The sequence below is a fragment of the Ornithodoros turicata genome, chromosome 2 (genome assembly GCF_037126465.1).
Source record: "Ornithodoros turicata isolate Travis chromosome 2, ASM3712646v1, whole genome shotgun sequence".
In the NCBI taxonomy this organism is placed as follows: Eukaryota; Metazoa; Arthropoda; class Arachnida; order Ixodida; family Argasidae; genus Ornithodoros; species Ornithodoros turicata.
In genome coordinates this window covers 86,793,184-86,821,121 of record NC_088202.1, presented here as the reverse complement: position 1 = coordinate 86,821,121, position 27,938 = coordinate 86,793,184, and the positions used below count along the sequence as shown (strand labels likewise).

The 27,938-nt window shown below is 46.6% G+C and overlaps 1 protein-coding gene across 1 annotated transcript in view; it reads right to left on the bottom strand.

Annotated features, from left to right (window-relative positions):
* The window catches only part of LOC135385681 (ammonium transporter Rh type A-like), a 55,029-nt gene extending 28,334 nt beyond the window's left edge, over positions 1 to 26,695 (bottom strand). Inside the window, exons 1-2 of the mRNA XM_064615138.1 lie at positions 26,413 to 26,695; positions 865 to 1,048 (exon numbers count right to left, since the gene is read on the bottom strand). Of these exons, the coding sequence (XP_064471208.1) occupies positions 865 to 1,048; positions 26,413 to 26,593 (365 nt within the window). The 5' untranslated portion in view covers positions 26,594 to 26,695. The remainder of the gene's footprint in view (positions 1 to 864; positions 1,049 to 26,412) is intronic.
* Between the last annotated feature and the right edge of the window lie 1,243 nt (positions 26,696 to 27,938).

The following is a 27,938-nucleotide window of genomic DNA, read 5'->3' as shown; positions in this document are numbered from 1 at the left end:
GGGATAGAAAATGGTGTTCTTATAAGAATACACCTGTTTTGAGCGAATAAAGGTGTAAAATTATTTACTGTGCACCTGTGCACTTACAATAGTGCAAATCGGGGAGTAAAGATGGATTTTACCGAGTGTGTAACCCTAAAACACGCTCTAATTATACTTGACTTTTGAGTTGAGTTGAGTTGAGTATACTTTGACAATTTTGGAGTTTATAAGGTTTCACAAGGTTGTAAGGTTCCAGAGCGGACGCACCGTTTCTTCGTGTCAAGCGCCCCCACGCCAACGCCACCTTGATACAGAAGGCATGCTAATTGCCTCCTCTCTCCCCTCGATTAAGAGTCAGAATTCGTCTGCTACTGCGATTAATCGTTCTGCGAATTCAAGAACCCGCAAATGATTGCAGTTCACTTGGAACCTACAGACCTAAATATTTAGATAAAAGTGCAAGACGCTTTCCAGAAAATCAGTTTTGAGAAAGATTTAGACCTTTTTGCGCTTTATTTCCAAGTTTTCCTATTTAGTACGCGGGACTGTTCAATCACAACTGGCAGACGACAGTGGTTCGTCTTCATGGCCACGACCGCTGAAAGCACGTTCGTGATTGGCTACGGCCGTTGAAAACACGATCGTCATTCGCTGACTCTTAATTGTTACGCCATATGGCGACGAGTAAGCAGGCTTTCTCTATCTAGGTGGTGTTGCCCCCGCTCGCTTAGCCCTTTTCTTTTTTTTCTTTTTTTTTTCTGTGTGTCGAAATACAATGTATGGCGCAAGTCAAGTTAGACATCACGTTATCTTGACCTATCGAAATCGTTTGTGAGCACAAGGAGGGTATGAATGGAACACCAAATGGCGGACGTCTCATACCTGGAAATGGAGAGCTGGATGGTTCCATTCTCAGCATGCCAAACTCCTCGCATGAGCACTGCGAACTGGATTGCAATGGCCGACAAGAGAAGGTTGAGTCCCAATGCACTGTAGCTGTACCGTCTCAGGAAGGTCATGAGGAAACCGAAACCCACGAAGACCATCACGTTCACATCCTGGAACACTGAAAATCCGCACCACCTTGTAGACCATGCAAACTGGATTATAGGTAGAACGTCTCTCTCTCTCTCTCTCTCTCTTTTACATACACTGGAAAATGTCGACTATCGTCTTATGTACCGGCCTATAGCGTTGTCAATCGGGATATCCCGAATCCCGAAATCCCGGTCAATTTTTGACGTCCCGAAGTCCCGGGATTTCGTCAGAGCAAATATGACAGGAAAACCAAACACCTGTAGGCATCAGGCACAGACTCACTCGTCCGTAAGGAAATGACACTTTTTATGACCGGAGGTGGCAGAGGACCGCTGCCTACACGTGCGTACAGATATTTGCTGACTGTCGTTTCTTCTAGCGCAGAAGCTGAACGGACCCTCAGTTCGGCAGCCAGTATTTGCACAAAAGTTCGCTCCGAACTGGGGGACACCGCCCTCGACGTTCTGTGCTTTCTCAGGTCGTGTGTTAATCATTGTACAATGTGATAAGCACGCAGCAACGGTGTTGTAAACCGTTTAGTGTTTCGTTTCTTTCCTTCGTTTTTCTTTTTTTGTTGTTGTTGCTGTTCTTCATTCAAGTGGAATGTTACACCATTTGAGGAGATTATAAAGTAATATTTCCTGTTAGTTCAAGTGTAGCGGGACTCGCCTTCTTCTCACGTGCAACAGTGAAATACAGATGAATGAAAATGCAGTGGCATTATCATAGCAGAGAAAAAAAATAAATAAATAAAATGTAACCATTTTGCCGTCACTATTTTACCAATGTGGTTACACTGCAAATTTTCGAGTGTTTTCCTTCTGAAAAGGAAGATGTGACAAAACGCTCACAAGCTCCCGCGGCATAGTGATTAGGATGATCGCTTTCCACGCCAAGACTGGGAGGTGACATGGGTTCGAATCCTGTCACCGGCTGTGCTGTCTGAGGCTTTCCCTGGGATTTCCGAAGACTTTCCAGACGAATGTCGGCACAGTTCCCCCTGAAGTCTGCACAGGACGCATACTAACCCCCCTGTCCACCACTCCTTCTTGCTGTCCTCTCTCCATCTGTCCACGTCTGTACGCCGCTAATAGCCACAGTTGCTTCGCGGCGCAAACACAGAATTAAAACAAAAAAGAAAGCGCACATCAACTGCGCACAACACGCCGAGAAAGTCACTTGAGGTAAATGGACTTGGAAGTAGAGTCCTGCACGGCCCGCGGGTGACCCGCACGTTGTTGCAGGTCTAGGACTAGGCTTTCGGTGTCGTGCGGGGAGCTGGTCGGGTGCGGGCGTCATTGTTGACGGCGGAGCGGGCAGCGGGTTGGGTGCGGTCGACGCATTTTACCAAAACACTATTAAAAAGTACTCAGTTGTACTGAAAGCACAAAGTACTCGAGTTGCTCAATTTCTTAGGCGTCTGTACTGCAGTGGCTCGAAATTTGACGTAAAACGTCGCTGACAAGGGCGGAACAAACGCTCACACCGTTGCAACAGCGCCTGTGTGTCCTTCTTTGTCCATGTCGCGTTTGGTATCATCATGCCTCATGTCACAAACCAACACGCATTTGCAGGTTTTTCCCCCTGCGCTGATGACATACAAGAAACCACGCACAAAGACAATCTAATCATCAGGCATAGACCGGGGGGTACTCTCAGTTTACTCGTCAACGTTCATCGCGTTGCGGGTAGCGGGTCGGGTGAGCTTTTGGAAAAGATATGCGGGCTGCGGGCGGATGCGGGTGTGAATTTGTAGCGGGGTGCGTGTCGGGTAGGGATTTGAACCTGCGGGTACGGGTCGGATGCGGGTTAGATAATTCTGATCCGCGCAGGACTATACTTGGAAGCACAATCTGAGCTCGTCACAATCCCGAAATCCCGTCCCGGGATCCCGGGATTGACAGCAAAAAATCCCGAAATCGCGGGACTGCAAAAATGGCTCTGGATTGACTACCCTATCGGCCATTGACAGAAAAGACTACGAGGCTCGTGACACTGGGCGGTCGCCTCCATCTTATTAATTTCATGTCCTACCTCGTGCTAATTCAGCATGGGTGACGCTTACTCTCTGATGCTCTGGTGCCCTTTTCTGGCGTATTCTCGATCGAATTTAATATCGAGTTGAAGTTTCCTTTTCTGGGTATAGAAACTTTATTTCATTTTCTACAATTCGCGTGCTTTTTTTTTGTGGGTGGGTGAGTGGGGGGATCTACCTATATTGCGGCTCAATCCAATATTCCAGTTTATACCGTAGCCATAGGTAGGTCCCTACGCATACAAGCTGAGAAAGCTCAAAGATGCGTCGCCCTCCTCGCTCGCTGCAGTGAAGTCTTTCTATCGCATTACATGCACAAACATTGCATCGTATACAATCCTTTATTGAAATTGGGCTTTCTGAATGAGCTTCACTAATAAAATAATTGCGACAGGTGGTCAAAGAGTCAGAAAAAGTATAAAGGTTTCATTTCAAAGCAAGATGTCCCGCACCGACCCCATGGTAGCGTGTCTGCTTATTGATCCCGAGACTTAGGAAGTCAGGTCTGAACCCTACTGAGTGCCGAGTACAAACTACTTGGGCACGTCATCCTGTACGTTAAAGAACCCTCGGGGAATAAAATTAATCCATGGGGGGGGGGGGAGGGGTAACGTAGGTGTTCGAACGATCTGCCTGCTTAGATTGGCGGGACATTGCTCGAGCGCATTAGCGTCGCTTATGAGCATAGGTATATCTCCCGAGTATTCGTCTAAAAATGCTCGCCAGCTGATACTTTTTTGCCATCTATACTTTCCCCCTTCTACTTCCCCCATTTTCTTTGTTGTTCTTATGTTAGCATTCGAGGACAGATCCAAAATATGTGCCTCGAACCGTAGTCAAACAGCCCAAAATATACTGAACACAAGCAAAAATTTGAGCTTATACATCAGTTTCACATTTTAACTGCATAGATTGCTCTCATGCAAATTCTGACTGTTACAGATGCAACAAGGTCTACTCGGAGAGTTGGGAACTTAGGGTTTCGTATAAACCTATCGTGACATCTAATTTCCGAAGGCACGTACGTGGTATTTGTATCGCATCCAGAACTACATTGTCCGGTCCCTTGTACAAATTTCTGACGACGTGGCTGAGACATGAGGAGTGAACAATTACACGCACACTCCTGTGCACCTGAGCACGACACTCGAATAATGTTCTTTGAAATGATTGCACTGAAGCATGCACTCCAGTCAAACGCAAGAAGTCCTTGCTACAATCAAGAATATGTATACGACGACATTCCTGTTCGTCATTCACTCGAAAAGGAGCCCTCACAAAGCCCGTCTTCATACGCTGGATTTTGTAATGGCTGGTTAATGTAGAATTTATAATATCGTTGGTCGAGGTAATGAGATTATAATTTATATGAAACGAGTCGTAGGCTACGTATTAGTTACATGTAAAAAAAAATGACATTACGAATAAATATTCGCAGTTTGCTTGCGCGCTTTGAGCAATGCGCATGTTCGAACGATGTTGATCTGTCGTTCGGGCTTTCCCATACGCAAGACACTTGCGATTTGGTTTCTAATCCTGGAACCTGGATATTTTCCCTTGGTTTTCCTTAGAATATCTAAGGCAAACAGTGACACCCTATTGATTCCCTATGAAGTCGGCACAGGACGCACGATCCCTCCGTAGCAGCATCCCGCCACAACAAGCAGGCATACAGCTTAATAACACCTATATCAACGCGAGCACTACAGTTGTGACTTAATCAGTCAAGACCCTTCTAAGACCCGGAGAACCAGATCAGCACGATACTCTGATATGGGCTACGGTCTGGAACCTGTCGATTGTTTTTGAGATTATATTCGAGTGCACATTATACGTGTAGATGCGATATGCATGATTTCATCCAGCGGAGCGACCATCATGGTCACATCCGGTTTTGGATTCACGGATACGTAAGCAGGAGATCCTGTACCTTGGCCGGGACGTCACGTGATAAGGGTATCCGACCGAGAGAAAGATGATGAAGGGCTGTCTTGAGGTGTGATAAAACGAAATGAGCAAGTTTTGAATCGAAACGATCAAAACTGAACAAAACCCGAAAGCGACTGTCAGTGACTCCTCGTGGACAATTGGCCGGGAGAGAAGGAACCGAAACAGCCTGGAGACCTGCTCTCCCTTTGCTATCAGCAAATTCCTGAGAGTTCAAAGCGGGGCTAAGCTCTCTGGGGTTTTCCGAAGTCGTGTATTTCTCTGAAGTCAATATACAGTGTGAGGCACGCAGACTGCAGTGAAATAAATAAATAAATAAACAGACAGACAGACAGATAGGGAGAGAAAGAGAGAGAAAGTTCCTTTATGGGGCATTAGGGCATATCATATGTGTTGATCGGTCGTCTGCACTATACAGACGATACGTGCAGGTCTGGACAAACGTGGGGAAACATGATCATGTTCGGCATCTGAGGGTTGGGAGTTGGACTGTTCATTCACACTGATTCGAATATTTCGCCATAGTGGCGCAAAAATGGTGTCATATGAACAATGCATACCACATTTACCTCATCGTACTGCAATAACTAAAGTCAAATCGCTGGCTGCGTCGCTTTAACATAATCTTACAAAGGGAGTGAATTGAAAGTGTGTTGGAGGAAAATCCTACGAAGGCACTCAACCACCAGACTGCCGTTTCCACTGGAGCTCCGCCGATGCGTGGTTCTGGCGAAAAAAAAATAAAAAAAATAAATATAAATGTATACAAATTGTAAAACCATTGCGCACGTCCTTGTGCACATACAAAACTGCGCTCAGTTGCCACGGTGTGCAGTGAACAGCGTAACGGTGTCATTGTAATATTAAGCCCATGATTGATGAAATACACGCGACTCGCTTAGAACTGAACAAAATGTGCGCACTCACGCATGGCCTTCATGATGCCCTATTATTGTTATTATTACGTATAGCGTACCGTACACTTTTTAACCCTAGCACATTCATGCGAGAACTTCGTGTTGGAAGTCGTAGAGCGTAAAATGAAAAGTATTCCAATGAAGCAACAGTTTGAGAGGAGGCACAGAAGAAAATATTAACGGGGACAAAAGATCTTTGAAATTTGCAGTTTTCGTACCTTCAAACTAGACATAAATGCTGACTTTATAAAAAGCTTCGACGCACACATTGGACTCAATCGGTTCCGCGCAGTTCACGTCCCCGTGAGGAGCTGGGCAAGAACAACAACAACGATTACATTCTGACGATGGGGAGGTGTTGGGTGTGTGGGCAAGAACAAGATTTCTCTTTCAGTGCCCTTTTCCTACACAACTATTAAGACAAAGTGCAGGCAACAATCCAGTAGGTACTCAATACCTTCTGTTCCTATTATATGGACGCTATGACCTTCTACTATGTGAACACTATGAGCTGAACGGTCGTGAAACCCGAAGATGCGGCGCATCCAAGGCCAAGATTCAATTCCTAGCAATTACAGTTGACCTAGAGGCCCCTTCGCTTACGCGAGGGCATGCGTGCCACGGTAATGTTTTCATTCTTTGGCAGAGCGACTTGGGTTATCCGAGGTTCGTCATTGAACATAAGCGGGAAGAAAGAGCATCAAATTACCAAGAGCACGCTATATACTCAGAGTCTTTTATTCAAATTGAAAATTTCGGAAGAAAGCAATTCTAACCGTTTCATTAGCGGAACTTTTCTTTTCTAAACGACTGAATTGCATTTCGCTTTATTTATATTTATTTATTAAAGGGGCAAAAATTTCTCCTCGTGGAATGAAAAATGTGGTTACCTTGACATCAACACAAAAGGAACGAGAGTCATCCGTTGTGTCGTTCGTGATTTATGATCGATAGAAAAAAAATAAAATAAAATAAACGCACTTTACGACTTCCCACTCTCTCCTTCTCAAGAAGGCCGACAATACGGAGCGGTCTTTCATTGGTCTCCTCTAACGATTTGTCCAATCATCGCGGGAGGTAGTTTGAGGAGACCAACCCGAGGACTCTCCGCATATTATGGGGCTAGTTGAGAAGGACTCATATTTCGAAGCCTAGGCGTTGCAAAGATGTCACAAAACTGGACTAATACTCCTGTCACACGGCAAGTTGAATGTCATTCCCAGCAAATGACATTCGCATCGTGTCACACGGTGAAACCAAAATGCGATTAGGGGGTGCGAATGAGTTCGAGGAGCTCATTCACTTTTCCCTACCGCATCGACTGCTCGTCAGTAGAGAGGTAGCAAAAATAACCACGATAAACCGTTAGGAGAAATTAAACACGACCGAAAAGTTGTACGCCAATATTTTATCGAATTTAATAACTCTTGACATGAAGGAAGGAAGAACTACCCTCTTTCCCAGTCAACTCTCACGGGGGGGGGGGGGGGGGGGGTAACGTTAGGTAGACGAGCGGTTTGCCTGCCTAGCTGGCGGCATGTTTCTCGGGGGGGGGGAGGAAGGGGAAGGGGAGAACAGTTACATTAGTTGCTGCTATGCATCACGTGTTCCTACAGTCGCCCTTGTGGGTCAACGACCTTGAAAAAGTCCAGAAGAGCTCTTTGGATGAGCTTCCGACGATGGAGGTTGCCACGAGGATAGACAATCTCCTCGAGTTCAGGCTTGCCGGTAGGCTGCACAGCTTGCTGCAGCCTCCGTCTTGCATCCCATGTGGCTGGGCAATCCGTAATAACGTGCTCCTCCGTTTGTGTTTCCCCACAGTGTGGGCATCCAGGGTTCGGCGTAAGGCCGAGCTTGAAGACATGGGCCCGTGTGTAGCCACTGCGAGAACGGGTGCGGAGAAGGAGGGAAGCCTCGGCCCTGGAGAGGCCACCAGTAGCACAGTGTGGTGGTGCAGATCCGAATCTCGTGCGCTTGTAAGGGTGCAGCATCAACACATACCCCCTAATTGATTTCAAGCAGCAGAAGTTGCTTGGGGGATCTTTGACTTTCGGCCTGGTTCTCGCAGCTGCTTTTGCCAGAGAGTCAGCGTGGTCATTGCCCGGTATGCCCTTGTGGGAAGGCATCCACTGTAGCGATACCGCAGTGCACCGCGATTCAAGCCGTACTATGTGCATCCGGGTCTCTCCTGCGAAGCAGCATCTTTCGTAGTGGTGTGCGAGAAATAGCGCCCCGTGAGTTCGTGATGATGACAATGTTGAGTAAGTTGCGGTCTTCTGCAGCCTTGAGCGCTTCTGTTATTGCTAGCAATTCCGCGTCTCTCGATGTTAGCTCCCCGAGTAGACTTTCTGTCCAGTTGAGCTTGAGCGAGGGGATGCAGTATGCGGTTATTCCTGCTTGTTTGTCAACACTGGCATCTGTGTAAATGTGCGTGGCTTGACCATGGTTGTTGTTGAGGCACTCCGCAGCGAGGCGTTGGACGACCGTGTCGGAAAGCTGACTTTTCTTCTTGACACCGGCTAAGCATAGTTCGCCCCGAACTTCAGTGTATGTCCAGAGAGGTTCTTTGCGAGGCATTGCAGGGGGTGTGGGCACCACCTCTGTGAAGGTGCGGATAGTGGCCGTAAAGCGGGAGTGTGTGCGACTCTGTCCCCTGGCGATGAGGAATTTACCAGCGACGGTCTAGTGGAGTCGCGTGATCTGCGGGAGAAGGGGCAGGGCTGGGGCCTCCGCGTACACAGCCTCGTTTCGTGCAAAGACTGGGATGCCGAGGGCATTCCTTAACCCCTTTCTGTGGAGCTGCTCCAATACTTGTAGTGCGGATGCGCTTGGACAAGCGAATGGGAGTCCATAAAGTATCTTGGCGACGGTCGTGGCCTGGTGAATGGCTAGCACTGTGCGTTGTGGGCATCCAGATGTAGCGCCTCCCAGCCGTCGAATAAGGTTCTGTGACGACAGACATTTAGTTTTTATGTCTTTTGTGAGTGGCGCCCACGTCAGGCGGCTGTTGATCAGAAGGCCGAGGTACCGCTGCGTCTTCACCCTGGACAAGGGTATTCCATTTAGGGAAAGCGTGGGTAAATGAGACCAACCTTTCCCAGGCCCCAGGAGCGTAAAGCATGTTTTGTCTTGAGAAAGTTGCAGCCCGCAGGCATTAACATAGTTACCACCTCCCACGCCCTTGCGATTTGTGCCTTCCTGTTTTGTAATACTCATCCAACTGAACGTCGTCTAAAATGGAACGTTTTTGTGACATAATCTAATGTTTCGCTAGTTTCGAGAATAAGAAATAAAACGAATGTACCTGTATATAACTTCAGATATGCTATCGGTCATAATCATCAGGTGTCTTAATAATTGACAGTGACATCATTTGCGAATGACTTTGATTGATTGATTGATTATTTAAAAGAATAACTGCGAATGACTTTCGTTTTCTTCACGTAGCTCAGTCCAATACAAACGAATGACTGAAACTGTTTGCTATGGTTCCTAGCCCAGTTTACTCATTCTGACTGAAGTGTCAAATCAAATTTCAGCGTCAATCTCGTGTTCCGTCCACACACTGAAATCGGAAAGCTTGTAGCATCGCGGGAAAACGGGGGGGGGGGGGGGGGGGGGGGGGGCTTCGCGACTACCGAGTATCAAAACTCTTGCGCCTCTGACATCACGGCAGGCGTCTCCGCCAGTGAAGAAGCGAGAGAGAGGTCACGTGCTTACGACTTCCAACGGGAATAGGCCGGAGCTGTGATGTCAGAGCTTGACGAGTGCGTGTGTTGAACGGTTTATATCAAGTGCGACGCGGTGAAAATAATTATTTTCTCCTCAATACTCTCTAGTGTGCAACACAATGTGTGCATGTAATGAACGACATCTATCAAAGTGTCACAACCCCTTTAAGGAACAAAGTGAACTAGTTGGTTTGTTTTGAACGTTGTTTTCTGTCGAATGAGTCTCAAAAATAACGACGTGTTTAGACATCTGTCTTGAGCTTTATCAGTTATATCTTTGTGATGACAACGGACGAAGCCACAATCATCTCGTGATACCATTCTTCTTTTATTCCGCTATTAAACATAGTCACTCCTACCCGCTGTCCTGTTTTCCACATTATGACGCATATCGAACGCCTTGTGCTTCGTGGTACACTCAGTCTTGTGTTCTGTAAGTGGCTACATTTATGAACGCGTGGATTACTACAAAATATTGTTCAGTACATGGGTCGGGTGCGTAATGCATAGAAACCATTGTACATTTTTGTAACACATGAACTACTCATCCTGCAGAACTGTTGCTGTTCAGGATTTTCCTTCGCTTGATAGGGATAATCCAAAAGCAATTTATATGTGAATCTCCAGTATATGTGAATCAACTTACGAGGGTGGTTCCATAAGTTTCCGGCCCGACCAACTTTTAATAGTCATAGAGACGAAACAAGTGTATCACTCTCCGACATAGTCACCCTTAACTTCGATGCACTTCTGACACCTTTCAACCAGCATTCTTATACCCTTGAAAAAATAGTCCGAAGTTTTGTCCGCAAAATGCTGGAAAACTGCCTCTTGCACCTCACTATCGTTATGAAATCTCCGTCCTCTGAGATCCCTCTGCAAGTTTGAGAACAGGAAGTAGTCACTAGGTGCCAAGTCTGGACTGTAGGGTGGGTGGTGGATTTCTTCGAAGCCGCACTCCTTCAGTGCAGCCTTGGCAACAGAAGCCGTGTGGACAGGGGCATTGTCCTGGAGCAACCGGGCACCTCGACTCAACCTGCCGCGCCTCTTTTCCTTGATGGTGTCTCGCAGTCTGTGCAGGAGTGAAGCACAATAAGTCGCATTAACTGTGGTGTTCCTCTCTTTGAGGTCGATGAGGAGGATCCCGTGACAATCCCAAAATATTGTTGCCATGATCTTCTTTGTGGACTGTGTGACCTTGGCTTTTCTTGGGGGTGCTTCTCCTGGTATGCACCATTCCATCTTTTGAACTGACGAGAGAAGTCGTGGCACCCATCTCGCACTGACCTTTTTCAAGTGAATGCCCTCGCCGATGATGCGAAAACGGTTGTTTTGGAAAGCCCCAGCCTTTCTGAGATTTCCTGCATCTTCAGATGCCTGTCGCTCAGCACTTCCCCCTCGACAAGAGACAAATTTTCTTGTGTCACCACTTCCACTGGACGACCATCGCGTGGATCATCTTCAATAGACTCTCGCCCCAGTCGAAACTGCTTAGCCCAGTATTTTACCGTTGTGTACGACGGAGAGGCTTCCCTGTACACGTTGTCCAGTCGCGCTTTGATTTCTTTAGGCGAAAGTCCCTCTTTTGTCAAGAATTTTATCACTGCGCGGTACTCGATTTTTTTTAATTTTAACTGAAGAGTGCACCCTGGCTGTTTGAAATGCCGCTCTCCAACCGACAAAAGCATGGAGAGTGTTGAGGGTGGTGCTCCGGCCCTCCAACAGATGGCGCCACGCGTCCTTAATTTTCAAATTCGCGCGCATTTTATACCTCGGGCCGGAAACTTATGGAACAACCCTCGTATATGTGAATCTTGTGCAACTGGTTGCAGATATTGCTGAAATTTGGCGGTGGAATCACAATGAACCTCGTTGCAATGAAAAAGGTACATAGTACAAAACGGCAGATATAGGAACACCATCTCGCGTTTTGTATTTGAAGACGTCATCTGATCGGTAGGAATCGTATCTGATGTTAGCATTTTCTCTCCGAACCACCTTGTGTTTCGGACACAAATTCGGCGAAGTATATGTTCTCGATGCCTCTGCAGGTCTGTTTTCGTACTTCTGGAGGATGTTTTCTTTCGAGCATTTCTATGCTTTCCAGGATGTTGGCAGAATTTTTATCCAACTCGACCATCTCTTCATGAGCGCGTCTCACGCGCGTGCGTCCTGCTGCGCTCATGCTGCTTCTTGAATCCAAGCGTAACACTATGAACGCATCATATTTGTGCTTATCGACTTCATTATAGGGCCGTAGTAGATGTCCGGGTTCTGTCCCCTCTTTTCAACGATCGGTTTGTGAAGGTTAGATACGCCCCTGTGGGACTTATTCGCGTCGCCAATTACATATGCAGCACAAGAGTACGCGTCGATGATGACCTGTAGATCCATGTTTGAATGGAGCACAGACGCAATCCATGTATCGAATGCATTCACCCACTCTTGATTCGTGTTATGCTTTAACATGACAACTCGCAGTCGAACACCTGCTCGCAAAATGTCAAGGCCGTCTTCATGAGATTCAACACGTTGTTGGTCCAGAAATTATTGAATGGGTCCACACCTTGTCGTTTGCAGAGGTTTGTGCATTGTCTCATATTTCTCTTTCAAGCGCTTATACTCGGCAGCGTCCTCTTTTCTCTTGATCAAGGTGCAACGGGCAACACAGTGGTAGTCGCTTCTATAAACCAAAATGGAGCGCTGAACCTGCAGACCCGCTCCGACCTCTTGCAACGCGTATGCATATACATATATATATGATACATATGAAGATTTATTAAAGAAAAAAGGAAAGGTCAGCCAGACAGAGGTCGGCTTGCTTTTCCATCATGTTCACGCTTAGCGGCGTCTCTTCGCTCACTTCTTCATCGGGTGCATTTTCCAACCATAGGAGAATATGCGCGTGTTTTGGAACTCAATCTGTTTGAGGAAATGAACAACGTTTTCAAGATGGAGAACTCTTGGACCTCTGCAATATGTTCCTTATTGTACGAGAAACCGAAAGATACGCAGGCAACTAAGTCATTGCCAAGCCAAGGGCAATCCTGATGTTATACTTAGGCAACTTACCCTTGACTTCATCGAAGCTCAATACTGCAACGGTACCGCTGTATACACGGATGGATCGACGACCAGGAACCCTTCAACTTCAGCCTTTACCATTCCGTCAGAGTCCGTTACACGTGGATGTCGTCTGTCTCACCACACCTCATCGACATCCGCTGAGCTTTATGCTATCCTGCTATTCTTGACATATGCGGTAGGCTGAGAACCGCGGCAATGGGTAATTTATACCGACTCCAAAGGAGCTCTCCTGTGCATTAAAAACATGGGCATCCGCGGTTCCCTATCCTCACTGGTGATGGATGTCCTGTGCGCCCTGAAGTCTCTACAAGAACGCTCTCACTCCGTTGCCTTTCAGTGGGTTCCAGGGCATTGCGGAATAACTATAGGAATCACGAGGCCGACGCTGCCGCTGCACGTCAACAACGGCCTTCTACGCCCATTATACTTTCGAGAGGAGCCAGAAGATCCCTCCTCAGGCATTTGTCTGATTCCTGGTCTACCCTACAGGTGGAAACAGGATATTCCAACCAGGTCCTCTTTGCGAAGTGTAGACCCAACGGTGTCATACTGGCTGTCTGCTAAGCTTCCTCGTCCCCTGAAGTCGCTCATCCGCATGCTACGTGTGAACGTGGCCTTCACTCCGTTCTATCGCTACAAGCTAAGCTGTGAGGCTAGCCCTATTTGCAACAAGTGTGGCGTACGTACTTGCCAACGTAGAGCACATACTCCTCCGCTGTCGGACTTATATGATGCGTACACTGCAATCACCGCTTGCCACCCTTGGCAGCCGCCCCTTCAACTTGTCGTGCATCCTCGACCCTTGGGACACCGCGGCCACTCCAGGGCGGCCTCACGTCATGTAGTTGGTTTTTTTAGGCGACTGGCCTAAAGAACTCATTGTGACCTCGACACCTCGGACATTCCCACCATCACGATCAGGATCGCCATCGCCACTCCGGTCATCACCGTCATCTCTCATCATCGTCATCACTCATATTAGACCCCCTAGCTATGGGGTAGCGTTCCACTCCTCGAGTGGAAAACCTCCCCACTTCATCGTCATAATGTAATTGTTGTTGTTGTTGAGTCATTGTTTACGAGCTCTGCTCGGTATACAGCATGTGTACTGTCTACATCGATCGGTCGTGTTGTTTCAGTTGTTCAAGGAGAGCCAGTAGCCTCGGCTAGTGAAGCTCGGATGCACTCAGCGTGAGAAACGCAGTAGGCCTCCCCAATTGCCTAATCATAACAAACACATCCTTTTTGGGTTGCGACCACTGATCTGGGACCGTTCCTCAAGAAGATAGTTGCTAGAAGGAAACAGAAAGTTACTCTCGTGACTGTTGTCGATCAACGCTTTGTTTTCAATTACCTTCCTGGTAATTTTGTCGGCATCATGCGTATTACGAAACGGAATTGACATGCCTCTCGTGATCCTCAGCCGAACAATCTTAATTCATCGCCACGTAAGGGACATGGCTATAGGCACAACTCCCCTGAAATCTTCACGTCTAACTCCGATGGTCGCAAGATCGAACACCGCAGCGCGTACACTTTGATCGATCTTTTTCGGCTTCCCAAGATAAATTGCGGGATATGACAATTCCTGTGCATATTCATATGTTAATATAATGCTTAGTGGTTGCTATTCTGTCCAGGTGCGATTTTACAAGCATTTCAATTCATCCCACACTGAGCAACTCTTGTTGTGGAACGAGTGCAATATTTCCTTTAGCTGGACCCTTCACATCGCCAACTTGTTTCAATAGTTCCTTGAGTGCTTCGTAGTGAGGTACCTCGTCAGCAAAGCTCCCCAAGAAATATTCATCGTCTGTGACCCCATGGTCTTTGTAAGTGCTCTAGCACAGTACACGCAGCCATGCCTTCAATTCAACCTTCTTCAGACATCACCTGTAGGTATGTAGTTTTTGTTCATCTTCCGTCGCCTTAGGTTGACATTAATTGTACGCTCTTCAAGCAGCTGGCGTGGTAGCTGAGATATTCCATTGTCGACGGGGACGTTCACAGTTTGTCTCTTTATACTAAATTCAGCTCCTCCGTACAGCGCCTCATCGGCGTAAACGGAATCTGAAGAACGCCATGCGCTCGATAATGGGATTCTGTTGAGGTAGTCCTTCGAGTGTCGGTGGATATGCGGGGGGGGGGGGGGGGGGAATCTATCGCTTCGCGAAACTTCGCAGTAACCATGATTCTGTAACGACACGCGACACATCCAGCATACGATGAAATATTCCGCACATCTTTTCTTTAAAACGCCTCTCTGTGCACAGATGCCCATTCAACTCGCGGTTTCATAATGTCATTAGCGAACCACAAACGGTCACATATGCTGAACACGGTGTTCCCAATGCGTCGCTCACGAACTGCAGTTGGAACTGAACGTCCGCTTCCACATTCGACACGGGATTGGTCTCTATAGTTGCTCTCCGATTTCGTTGCGCGACAACATGCTTGGTAAGTCCCTCATCGCGCCTTGTCTTTGTACACGGGCCTGCAACAAAGCAAGACATAACTGATGCTGCTCGGGTGTTTCTCTTGCACCTTTCTCTCCGTGCACATTGGCATGTTTTCCGTTCTGCTTTCATTCCTCAGTGACAGGTCGTTTTCTTGGTCGTTCCATGGTCGATAGATCGTGATCGCGCTACGATCTATCGCCGCTTAGTCGTGTTCGAAACATTTAACTGTGAAAATAAGCTTCGTCAAACGTAAGTATAACCCGAAGCAATTGCATGTGCCACGTTTCAAACACTCTGATGATGACGATGATGATGATAGGAGAAAAAAATGGAGATGTGAGCCCGCTCACTGCGAGACAAGCCACTCCAGGTCGAGTAAAGAAGAAAAAAAAAAAAAAAAGTCTGAAAAGACGAGAGCGACGAGACGAGACGAGACTCTGTTGTCTTTTAGTCAATAAATATATGGAGAAAAAGAGGCTAGCCCACGCTGTTCTCAGGTCGAACATGCCTATGGCCAATCTTCGCGCACATTGCACAGAAAATCCTGCGGGGTGTACCACAGTCATGCTATCGCATACAAGCGCGCCGCTGGATGGTGCACCAGTTCTCACACTTATCGTATGTAGTATAACACTTCCTTTCGGTTCCTGGATTCTTCAGCTTTTCTTCCTTCAACGTGAGCCGTCTAAGGGTGAGGGTCTTCGTGAGGGTCTCGAAACGTCATTTTCGGAAGCTAAGACGCCAAGATAAGCTGAGAGGCGAGTGAAAAGTGTGTACACAAAGAAATGCAAACACATTTATCCTCTTATCACGAAACAAATATTGTGTACGTTGACGGTTCGTCCTGCGTGAGCAATACACAAGTTTTTGGGGGGTCTGTTATGGGAGTAGCCGCATTTGTCGTGTGACGAATTCAACCTCTCCCTATAGTATTTTTCTTCATCAACATCAACATCAACAGAGTTTTTAAATCCGGTTTCCCCGATTGCAAAAATTATGTCTTTGGTGTGAATTGTTTGCCATGCAGACAACAACGAATACAGGGTGATGACGGCATGAGGAATTCCACCGCTGGAGTCGTAGTATAGCCTACCATGACGTGTTGGATATATAAGATGGGAGTGAAACGGATGGACCACGCCACCGAGCGGATATGGCACTATACATACAAGCCACAACGGCTTCCGACAAGCGTCCACTGTAAGAAAAAAAAAAGAAAATGAGTAAATTCAGGAGTAATTACAGCTTCTATTTCCATAGCTTGTAATTACTCCTCATTTCAGTCCCCTGACCTTGAAATTTACTCCCCAGCACTACAAATAGTCCGCATATATAATTAAGCAATGAAGTAAGAAATAGTGAGTGATTTTGTTTTCTCGTCAAAATTCTACGTGTGCCTTATGCTTGCCACAAGATTGTATACTTGTTGTGTCAGTTTAATTCGAGGTTAGAGTATTTTTATCCATGCAAATAGAATGCGCACGTAGAACTGTGAGGACAAAACGTGAAGTGCAGTCCTCACTCCGTGACATTCATTTAGTCCCGAAAAGGACTCATACTGTGCCGTCATTTGCCTTACTGCGTCTGGGGAAAACTTAGTACAGCGAAACAACACAGCCGGAGCCGGGATTCGAACACGACTTGCCTCCCAGCCTTGGCGTGGCATATGGCGGTGCAAACAAGGCAGACCCAGGAGGCGTCATATTAACTAGATCTAGTGTAGGTCGACAGATGGCCAGTAGTTCATTCGATAAAAAAAGAATAGCAAAATAATCCTACATCTTTTTAATGTCGTTCTAGCTTCGCTGCCCGCCCTGTTAATTCGCTTGGTGTACATCAGTCTTTATGCGGACGACATATGCATATGACCGTCCGGTAAGCAATGGCCAGCCCTGAAGCGTCGCCTTTAGAGTCCCTGGACTGTGTTCAAACCTTCCTCCTGCAGAGGGCCATGGACGTATCCTCAGAAAAGACTGTGATGCTTCCCTTTACGCGCCGGCATCTAAGATATTTCAACTGCACATTGGCAGCTTCCAGATACGCCGAGTGCCTCATCATAGATTTCTGGGGTTACTCTGGATCAGAGTTTCTTGTTTGCGGCGGAGGTGCATTGTCTAAAGGCAAGACCGGAGAGTAGACTCAATGTACTGAGATATCTGCGGCTCTCGATGGGGTAACTCGACGAAAGCAATGATTGGCGTTCACTGATCCCTCATACGCCAGTTGTTAGCGTACACAGTAAACTTTTTTACACTTTTTTGGTGTAAATGGCTTGTCCCATGGCGCACACCTTTTTGGTGTTGCCTTTACACTCAAATGATGGGTGTTTTCTAATACACCCTTTAGTTAAGTGTATTCCTAAGAAAACACTGTTCTAACGGGTGTTTCAAAACAAAAATACCCTTAAAATTGGAGTATTCTATTGAAAACACCTTTTATGATGGAATTATTTGCTAGCAAATATTCCCTTGCAAATAGTGTAATAGAGGCTTCCGCGGCAGCATACCGACACCACTGGCCGAGACACACAGTTCGACGTTCTTGCAAGCAGCACCGCGAACACGGTAGACTTCCAGCCGTGGTTCCATCGTAGAACCCAAACCGGAGTGCAGTGCGTCGCAGGCACGCCTCGTTAGCTTGTTAACACTATGGGACCAACCTGAGTGCAAAGGCATAAAGAGATCTAGGGCACCTTCAGTAGCCTATGGCGTGTCGGATGTATCATATACTGAAATAAAATTTCTTGGGGCACGTTCGTTACATGTGGTGGGGAGGGAAACGCTTGTAGCGGTGGCGGGAATGTGTTTTTGCAATTAGCACCCACGCTTGCAACGAGACAAAGATATAAGCTACATTTCTAACATCCCTCCCTGTCAAATACTGTTTTTAACTCAGGCTATCGTCTATAATGTGATTACTTGCTGAGCGGAGCTGTGAAACCAGCATAATTTTTCTCTCACGAAATAAAACACAATTTTTAACACCATACTCCCAAATCAAATGGGTGTAAAAAAGGTGCATTCGACGGAAAGCACCTATTTCAACACCCCACTTTACACCCTTAATGATCCACATTGGATAAAACGTGGTGTATGTCGATATTACACCTTTAGTAATGCACTTTTTGCACTCTTTGTGGAATAGAAAAGGGTGTTTTTATAAGAATACACCTTGTTTGAGCAAATAAAGGTGTAAAATGATTTACTGATACCACATACCGGTGCTTCACAACCTCCCTCTCACGACAGAGCAAGCACTACAAACCATTCTTGCAAAGAGTATAGTAAGCTATGTCTTGCCGTTCCTCGAGCGGCTTCCGATACGGTAGCCATAGTAGAGGCACGGGAAACATCTGTACGCGTTCTCAGGATGCAAGAGTCGTTTCGCCACTTCTCTCGACTGGCAACGCGTCATCATCGCCATCCTCTGCTTCGAGCCATATTGCGACGCTCCAGCGCTGCGTTCACTCATGCTATCCAGGCACAACGGTTCGTTCTCCCTAAATACAAGCAGCATACAGGGTGTCCACGCTAAGTGTGAACAGATTTTTTAAAAATATATATAACACTTTTTCCAAGATGAAATCAATTGCAATATAGCATATGCTGAAGGGCACTCCCTAGCTGGGCATTAGCAAAGTCCAAAGGCAATGTCTTAATTAACTTTCATTAATTAACTTTTAATTATAAAAGTTACAAAGTTGTCCCAATGAGAACATCTGTTCCTTTCGGTCACCTGATATCGTAGCCGTTTTCAGAACAAAAATCCGTTCGGTAGATCGCCCGCAAAAAATTCGTGAAGGAACGCCATTTTTTTTCTTTATTTTGTTCATTGCGCTTCTTAGAAGACGCGTCTTTCTTTCACCTCCAATGTGAGAGGGAGAAAGAGCACACTATCGCCTCCCGCGTCCTGGAAAAAGATTAAAAGGAAACAGAAAATGCAACCCAAGATAAGGCCAGTTCCGATAGAGCCACCCGATACATTTGTTTTTGTTTTGTTTCCGCAAGTTAAAGCTCATCTTCGACGCATGAGGCGGCACTGTGCTCCTTCCCCCCCTCCCGTTGGGGATGAAGGAAATACGCGTCTTCTAAGAAGCGCAATGAACAAAATAAAGAAAAAAATGGCGTTCCTTCACGAATTTTTTACGGGCGATCTATCGAACGGATTTTTGTTCTGAAAACGGCTACGATATCAGGTGACCGAAAGGAACAGATGTTCTCATTGGGACAACTTTGTAGCTTTTATAATTAAAAAGTTAATTAATGAAAGTTAATTAAGACATTGCCTTTGGACTTTGCTAATGCCCTGCTAGGGAGTGCCCTTCAGCATATGCTATATTGATTTCATCTTGGAAAAAGTGTTATATATATTTTTAAAAAATCTGTTCACACTTAGCGTGGACACCCTGTATGTACCCAGCTGTTCCAACATGGGCTCTACAACCTCCTGAAGTGAGGGTCCATATCCCGGGTCTACCACGCCGGAAAGATGTATCGACTCACGTCCTCCAGTCTAGACTTAATTTAGAGATCGGCGGGTAGAATACAACTCTTCACCGATGCGCACCCACAACGACATCTGGCTCGTCATGTGCGTTCGTGGTTCCTGTGATGGGTGTCGAAAGATCAGCACAGCTGTCATACATAACCTCGGCTTCAGCAGCCTAGCTCCACGAGATCCGTCTGGCACTGAGCTTCATCATTTCTCAACCCATGTGCTCTCAGTGGTCTGTGAACGGTGGCTTAAGATGTGGCCTAGAGTCGTTAGCCTCTCTGCTCATCACAGGGCCTCTGGCCCTAATTGTCCATGATGTGCTGCACCTATATGATATGCCGCAGTCTCACAGGTGATGATATCATTCTATACAGTGGATTCCTGGTCACTGCGGCATAGCCGGTATCGAGGCTGCGGATGCTGCTGCGCACCGAGCACTTCAACACGGCCACGTTCAAATAAAGGCCATTTATACTTCACCATAAGGGACGCAGAGAGCATGATACGTGAACTGAGACAACAAATGTGCAACTCTCTTGGCTGAGGATCTCCTCGATCTTCGCAGTTGTACAGGGCGCTTGTACAGGCTACGCTTCCAAGCACCTCCGTCGTTTCCTCGACAAGCAGCCTGTCTCCTGCATAAAATAGGCTCCGGCCGAATGTCCCGTACAGAGGTGTGTTGCTCTATAAACTGGCCAAGTCACCATCTCCAAACTGCAGTGAGTGCGATATTGTCGAGGACACAGAGCACATCCTCCTCAAGTGCTCCAAGTATGCCGACAGTTGCAGGACACTAGAAGCAAGTCTGGCTCGCCTGGACGCCCGGCTATTTGACCTTTAAAACTCCTGGGTCCTTAGCCATTCAATCATCAAGCGGCAGCATTGAAAGCTCGCTTACGTTTCCTTGAAGAAGCGGATCTGATTGACATTTTGTGTCACTTTCTGGTCCCTCGTTTGTGACAAGTGTCCCCACTGGTTCGGTATGTTTGTCACCCCCACCCCCAATTAATTGTATTTTCTTACTCCTTCTTTTTCTTTTTTCAACTAAGTGTGGCGAAGTGGTTTGTGGTAGCCAGTCTGACTTCGTCGTGACTTACGTCCCCATTTTTTTCTTCTTCTATCACATCACATCTTTTTGGCGAGACCGTGTATTAGAAAATTACTCAAAATATTCCATAATTACTATTCCGTATATTCTGACCGACGGTATGCGCTATCGCCACTATACGCATCTAGGTTTCGTGCTGGCCAGGACCCGAAGACATTTGTAAAAACAACGTGTAAATCAACTCCCGATTATATCGTTTATTTGTGAAAATATATTGCGCGTTCGTGGACACGACGCCTGTCAAACGCTGGGTTTGCTTCACTAGAATGCTGTCAAACATTTTTATCTGGCAGCTGGAGAGGTGTTTGCAGAAAGGCACTGCGATAAGACACTGCTCGCTTTTACGACGCTGCTCACATCTTCTCAGGCGTTCGACGAAGGCCGCCTGTGAGCGGTAAGGTAGGTTGAAGATGAGTCCTGAGGACACACTACAAATCATTGCATGCAAATAGTCAACGCATGCAAAAGATCGCTCGGAAATGTAGTTGAAATGTTGTTTTGTGCGAATGTAATGGGCCAGTTCTAGTTTTATCATTCCGCACAGTGGTGTGCATTGAGCGCTCTGCGACGAATTTGCTCTTAAGGTGTACCATTTCCGCAGTCTTCTTCTCGCTATTTTTAAGCTAATTACAATTTCCACGGTGAAAAATGTGTTATAGGTGACGGTGGGCTATACGATAATAATATAAGACACTTCATCGCAAGTTGACAGTTATTTGCATCGATGTGAACAGCAAGTATTACAGCAAATGGGGACGCGTAGAAAATCGGCATCGTGAATACCGAAACTCATCCGGCTTTGACATTACGTCAGGCAACCCCGCCAGTTGCCTGGCGGGGTTGCCTGGAGTTGTGTGGCAGCAATGGGCAGGATCACGTGCTTTCGAGAATCAATGGGAATGGCCGAGGCTTGAGGGTTTCTCTCTCGCCAACTACGACACGTAGAATCTTTTCGCATTCTTTCGTATAAAACAATGCGTGGATAATGCAATGAACCACATAACTCGACCAGCCTCTAAGGGCCCTTTTGTGTGTGTGTGGGGGGGGGGGGTTGTTTTTCTTCTTTTTGTTTTTTTAAGGAATAACAAGTCGGCCTACGCCTGACTAACCTTTCCTCCCTTTCTTCTTTCAATAAACATACCCCCCCCCCCCTTCAATCAAAGGAAGTGTTGCAGTATTTGTTGGAAAAACCTGCGGCATGGCCGAGCGGGTTAAGGAGTCCCGCTCGTTGGTGATAGCCAAGGTTGTGCTGAAGACTGGGAGGTGGTGGTTCCGAATCCTACCACAAGCTGTGCTGTCTGAGGTTTTCGATATTGGAAAGATCCAGAAGTTGGCTCTGTCTCTAAGGAAGCAAGCTTTCCCCCCTAAGCTCAGTTGTACCTTTAAGGAAGGACTCTGTGTGGTACAGGCACGTTCTTATTATGTTGATGTTACCGCAGTGAAGCTATGGTCGTAACGCGGCATAGCTGCAGATGATAACTGACCGCGAGGCTGTGCATCTGCTGCTTCGTTCAGTCAGTATCGAGAACGACACCCCTCTCGTCTACCTCTTCCCACACTTTTTGTGTAAAAAGGTCATGGTGCGAAGTGTGGTGGCCGTAGAAGCCCTGGAAGCCGGGTAGGCAATGGTGCTAACATTTGCTGTGTTACTTTACCGAAGTTGTAACCTTAACACATTCAGCGCGAATCAGTGAGCAGTCAGTACCCCTGACATACCGGGTTAGACCTCCTTTGAAATAGGGGTCCCTTACAGGTTTCCTTTCTTTTCTTTCCGTTTTTCTCATTTTTTCTTCTCCTTTTCTTTTCTTCTCCCATTTTCCATTTTTTTGGAATAGCAAGCCGACCTGCGTCTGGCTGACCTTTCCTTTCTTTTTTCTTAATAAACATATCCCCCCCTTTTACATGTGCTTTAGAAGTTTCTCTCAGCGCGGTGCCGAATTCCTCAGTATCTCGGCGATACGGCCGCAGTCTTTACCATTGTGTTTCTGTCCACGTAGTGCACCGCATCTAAATTGTCTTCCCATAACTTTATAATAGCCCACGTATCCTATTCTTGCCACTGGAGTCGGGGCTTCCTGGGCGCTTTCGCAACTTTCGGTGCTTGGCTATCGTCAGTTCGTCACTAATCCCAGCCACTAGTCATTAGTCAGAAGCACGATTATTCTTCAACCATGTACGCACACATGCAGGATCGAAGCAAGCAAAACACAACTAACAACAACAACGATACTAGCGGACCTTCGATCGAGAGTATTGAATTTACGATCACTCGTACTAGACACGGTGACGTCTGAAAAACATTTTAACGACTGGTAAAAATCTTCAAGACAGGCATTTTTGTGTTAAGTAATTAGGATCTGCTAATCATCGGCGGACGCTCCGTTTGAGGCTGCGCCTTTTCGATCATAAAGGATACAGTCAATCTCCTTTTTACAAAGAGCCCGGTATTCAAACGGAGAATCTCCGTTATTGCGTGTCAATGGCCACAAACACCGTTCCGGTAGGGATCCTTCTCTGGAAAGGCCTTTAGAGTGCCCGTGTGTCAAGGGGTAGAAGTTACTGAATCATCCTGTAGCTGATGTGCGGCAGTGTTTGTGCGTACCAACGTACGAGGGTGGTTCCATAAGTTTCCGGCCCGACCAACTTTTAATAGTCATAGAGACGAAACAAGTGTATCACTTTTCGACATAGTCACCCTTAATTTCGATGAACTTTTGACACCTTTCAAACAGCATTCTTATACCCTTGAAAAAATAGTCGGAAGTTTTGTCCGCAAAATGCTGGAAAACTGCCTCTTGCACCTCACTATCGTTTTGAAATCTCCGTCCTCTGAGATCCCTCTTCCAGTTTGAGAACAGGAAGTAGTCACTCGGTGCCAAGTCTGGACTGTAGGGTGGGTTGTGGATTTCTTCGAAGCCGCACTCCTTCAGTGCAGCCTTGGCAACAGAAGCCGTGTGGACAGGGGCATTGTCCTGGAGCAACCGGACACCACTACTCAACCTGCCGCGCCTCTTTTCCTTGATGGCGTCCCGCAGTCGGTGCAGGAGTGAAGTATAATAAGTCGCATTCACTGTGGTGTTCCTCTCTTTGAAGTCGATGAGGAGGATCCCGTGACAATCCCAAAATATTGTTGCCATGATCTTCTTTGTGGATTGTGTGACCTTTGCTTTTTTGGGGGTGCTTCTCCTGGTTTGCGCCATTCCATCGACTCCTTTTTCGAAAGGGGATCATAGTAGAGCACCATAGTCTCATCCCCTGTGACAATTGACTTCAATATTTCTTCTTAGTTCTCTTGACAGAGCTCCAAAGACTCTTTGGCACAGACGACGCCCTGTTGCTTTTGAACTGGCGAGAGAAGTCGTGGCACCCATCTCGCACTGACCTTTTTCATGTGAAGGCCCTCGCCGATGATGCGAAAGACGGTTGTTTTGGAAAGCCCCAGCCTTTCTGAGATTTCCTTCACCTTCAGACGCCTGTCACTCAGCACTTCCTCCTCGACAAGAGACAAATTTTCTTGTGTCACCACTTCCACTGGACGACCATCGCGTGGATCATATTCAATGGACTCTCACCCCGGTCGAAACTGCTTGGCCCAGTCATTTACCGTTGTGTACGACGGAGAGGCTTCCCTGTACGCGTTGTCCAGTCGCGCTTTAATTTCTTTAGGCGAAAGTCCCTCTTTTGTCAAAAATTTTATCCCAGCGCGGTACTCGATTTTTTCCATTTTAACTGAAGAGTGCACCCTGGCTGTTTGAAATGCCGCTCTCCAACCGACAAAAGCATGGAGAGGGTTGAGGGTGGTGCTCCGGCCCTCCAACAGATGGCGCCACGCGTCCTTAATCGCATTTTCAACGACGGAAATCGACGCTGTTGTTCAACGCGGAAATCGAATCTATGTTGTTCCAGCCTCAGAACATCAGTTTCTCGCATTTTCAAATTCGCGCGCATTTTCTACCTCGGGCCGGAAACTTATGGAACCACCCTCGTACGTCCCTCGGGAACACAATTTTCCGAACGTTCTTGTTCTATTCTCGATGGCACTTTCCTGCATCACAGTGGGAGGTTCACGACGACTTCCCCGCAGGAAAAGAAGGTTTGAATGATGGACAAACCAACGGCGTTTCTCACATTCTTTTCATCTGCAAAGGCATTGTTTGTTTGTTTACTTCTGAAACGTGAGACAACAACTACAGATAAGCAATGATGATGTAGTGGGCTGTTTCGCCGCAGAGACGTGGCCCTCGGTAGTATGAAGTATCCGATTATCCAGCGCATACAGAATGAAATCAAAACTATTTTGATGCTGTCGCTTTCGTCTCCTTTGTAACAGATAATAAGTTCGTAATTTTTCATTCCCCGGTTTAAAATTTAAATTCTTGAATATTTCGGTGTACGCTATATAAATAAAAGTTAGTCGAAGTGGATTTGATACAGCCACGATGGCCTCACTGTACTATTCGATTCGGCTACTCAGGAACACAGCCGTCATGAAACTGCTCGAACTCATGCGAAAGTTATCCGTCATTATCCATTTTATCTCATGCTATAGAATATTGATGCTTTCACTGGAGTCGTTTAACTGGGTGTTCTTCCTTCATGAGGTAGAACTGAGTCGCATGCATAAGGACCGCGAAAGTATATACTGGCGTTTAATGTCGGGTTATCGTACATATTGCGACAAAGAGCTCCCCGAAGGGGATTCGTGCCTTTGATTACTTTTGTTTTGACGCGCGGAGATAACGTTGCCAATGTGGCAAGTATAGAATGCAAGGCGATGTGCAACAGTACTAAAATTAATGACATGACAGAACACAATATTGTCATACCTGCTCACATGGTGTCGTTGCCCAGTACGGGTGACCCCGAGGCATATGCATCTTGGAAGCTTAGTGACCATGGGCATTCCGGTATTCAGTTTGTTCTTTCTTCTATACTCATCCGAAAATTTTACGCTTTCGATTTTGCCAGTGTCGGGACCGCCCTGTCCCTCAAATTTTGCATCCCTGTTTTTGTGGTCTTTTTAGAACAAGAAGTTTTTACTTTTCGTGATGCTGAATGTGATCATGCCGCAGCCACTGTCCGTGTAGCTATGCCGTAACACTACGAATCTTTGTTCCTACTGCAAGCAGGCAATGGGCAAAATAAGGAGTGCAGCAATGTAGCTCATAGATTCCACATGCATTGGTACTTCTGTGCGTGTTTCTTCAGGCGAAAAGTCACTATATACTTTCGTTGGCATTCGCCATTCTTTGCGCGTTGTCACATGGAGTACTGGTTGCGTTTAGCTGAAACACTCGAATGCGCTTTAACCTGTTATCTAACCTGCTGTTAATCTGCTGTTATCTACAAGCATGTGGTTATGCGCTGCATGATATGAATCGCTTTACATTCTAAAAGGAACGCTTATGCCGCTGTAGATAGGCACGCTTCGGACACCCCAACACAATTTTGGCCATACTAAAGAAAATCAACGAAAAAGAAAGGAAAACATTTCCGTATTTTAAGACACACTTGTCTTGGGAATTCATGTACCGCCATTTTCCTAAAATTCAGGCATCCACATTATTTGTCGTCAATTGTCTATTCAGTATTAGCCTCGCTCCAGTACACTCACTTGAATAATATTGCTCCAGAGGGTTTTTCCTGGGATCATTACCACCCAGTGCAGGGGACAGACTGTTCTTCCCGTTCGATGCATCTGCATTCTCGTCGTACTGAACGCACAGCGTGTAGGCGATGATGAGACACACCTGAACCAGCACGAGCAAGAAAGCCAATTTGCCCCGTTGCCACATGACGCCCCCACTACAGTCCTTCGCGTGCTACGCCAAAGCGACCACTAATCTCCTACCGCACAGAGCCTGCTCAGTTTTGTTTAGCGCATGGTTGCTACAAGAGGTCCGTCACCAGCACGACCAAGTCGTGCGCGACGCGGACGGCATCTGTCGTCGGAGCTGTGCATGCCGCCGACGCGAGCGCGCGCACGCTTGGCATTAATAAATCGTTCAGTTTCCATTCCTGGATGAGGACGTCGGTGCACAGAGACGGCCTTGGTGATGTCCAGTGTGGATTCCGCAGTAGTTTCCTTCTCTTTGGAAGTCAGTTTGGTGAAAAGAAGGCTCCGTACCAGGAAGATACAGGACATCGGAGCTGGCTGTAGACATATTGAAATACAGACACTGGTACCATTTAGGTGATACAGCGCTGAATTCAACTTCCTTACTCTGATTTCTACGTTGTATAAAGAAAGTGTGCGTATCTTAGAAGAGGGACTAGATCCAGTTATATCGCTTACGAAAGTACTTATAAATGTAAGGTAACACTAACTTACACTAAACTAGTGTAACTTACACTACCATGAGGTAGAGCCAGATGTGTACCGAAAGTAAGCGAAAAAAAAAAAAGCACGGTGAATGGAATGCAAAAGTCAATCGAACTGTTTGGTTACTAGGTTCGAGAAATTACCCGCATCCACACACACACACACACACACACACACACACACACACACACACATACATACATACATTGGATGGTGATGGGGTGGGCGATTCACCGCCGCATCCAATTGCTCAAGCGTGTTTGGCTTTTTTATTACGAGAGTGCTAAGGGTAATGAACAAAGGAAAAAAAAAAACAGCTGTACGTTAAACGGCCACACGATAGTATAAACGTGTATTCCCTATACTTCGCCTCAACGGCACACTAAACAGGATGCAGGGAGCTGATTACTTCACCACGCTTGATTTGTTGTCATTTGCATTGGCAGTGCATTGGCAGGTGGAGCTGGGCATTTGTACCGCACTGGAACGACGACGTCTAAGGAATTTGAGCTGTTTCACGGAATGAGTTGCGCGGCGCACATACCACGAAGGCACACGTGCGCGCCAGGCAGTCAGCTCTTGTATAGCTCTTGTGCCTCTCCTTCTGGCAGGCAAATAGGATTCAACATTTGAGCTATACGTGTTCGAGTTACAATAGTTACAGATGTCGACGTGTTTTGATTCTCCAGAGCTGTTGTAAATTCTGGTGCGTATGATCTTGGAACCGGCTATGTATTTCGATAGTCCTGTGCAAAATGTGCCTGGTAGTAAGTAAGTCAGGGCGGCGCATGAAGACAGTCCTTTTTTGTTAGTGTCTG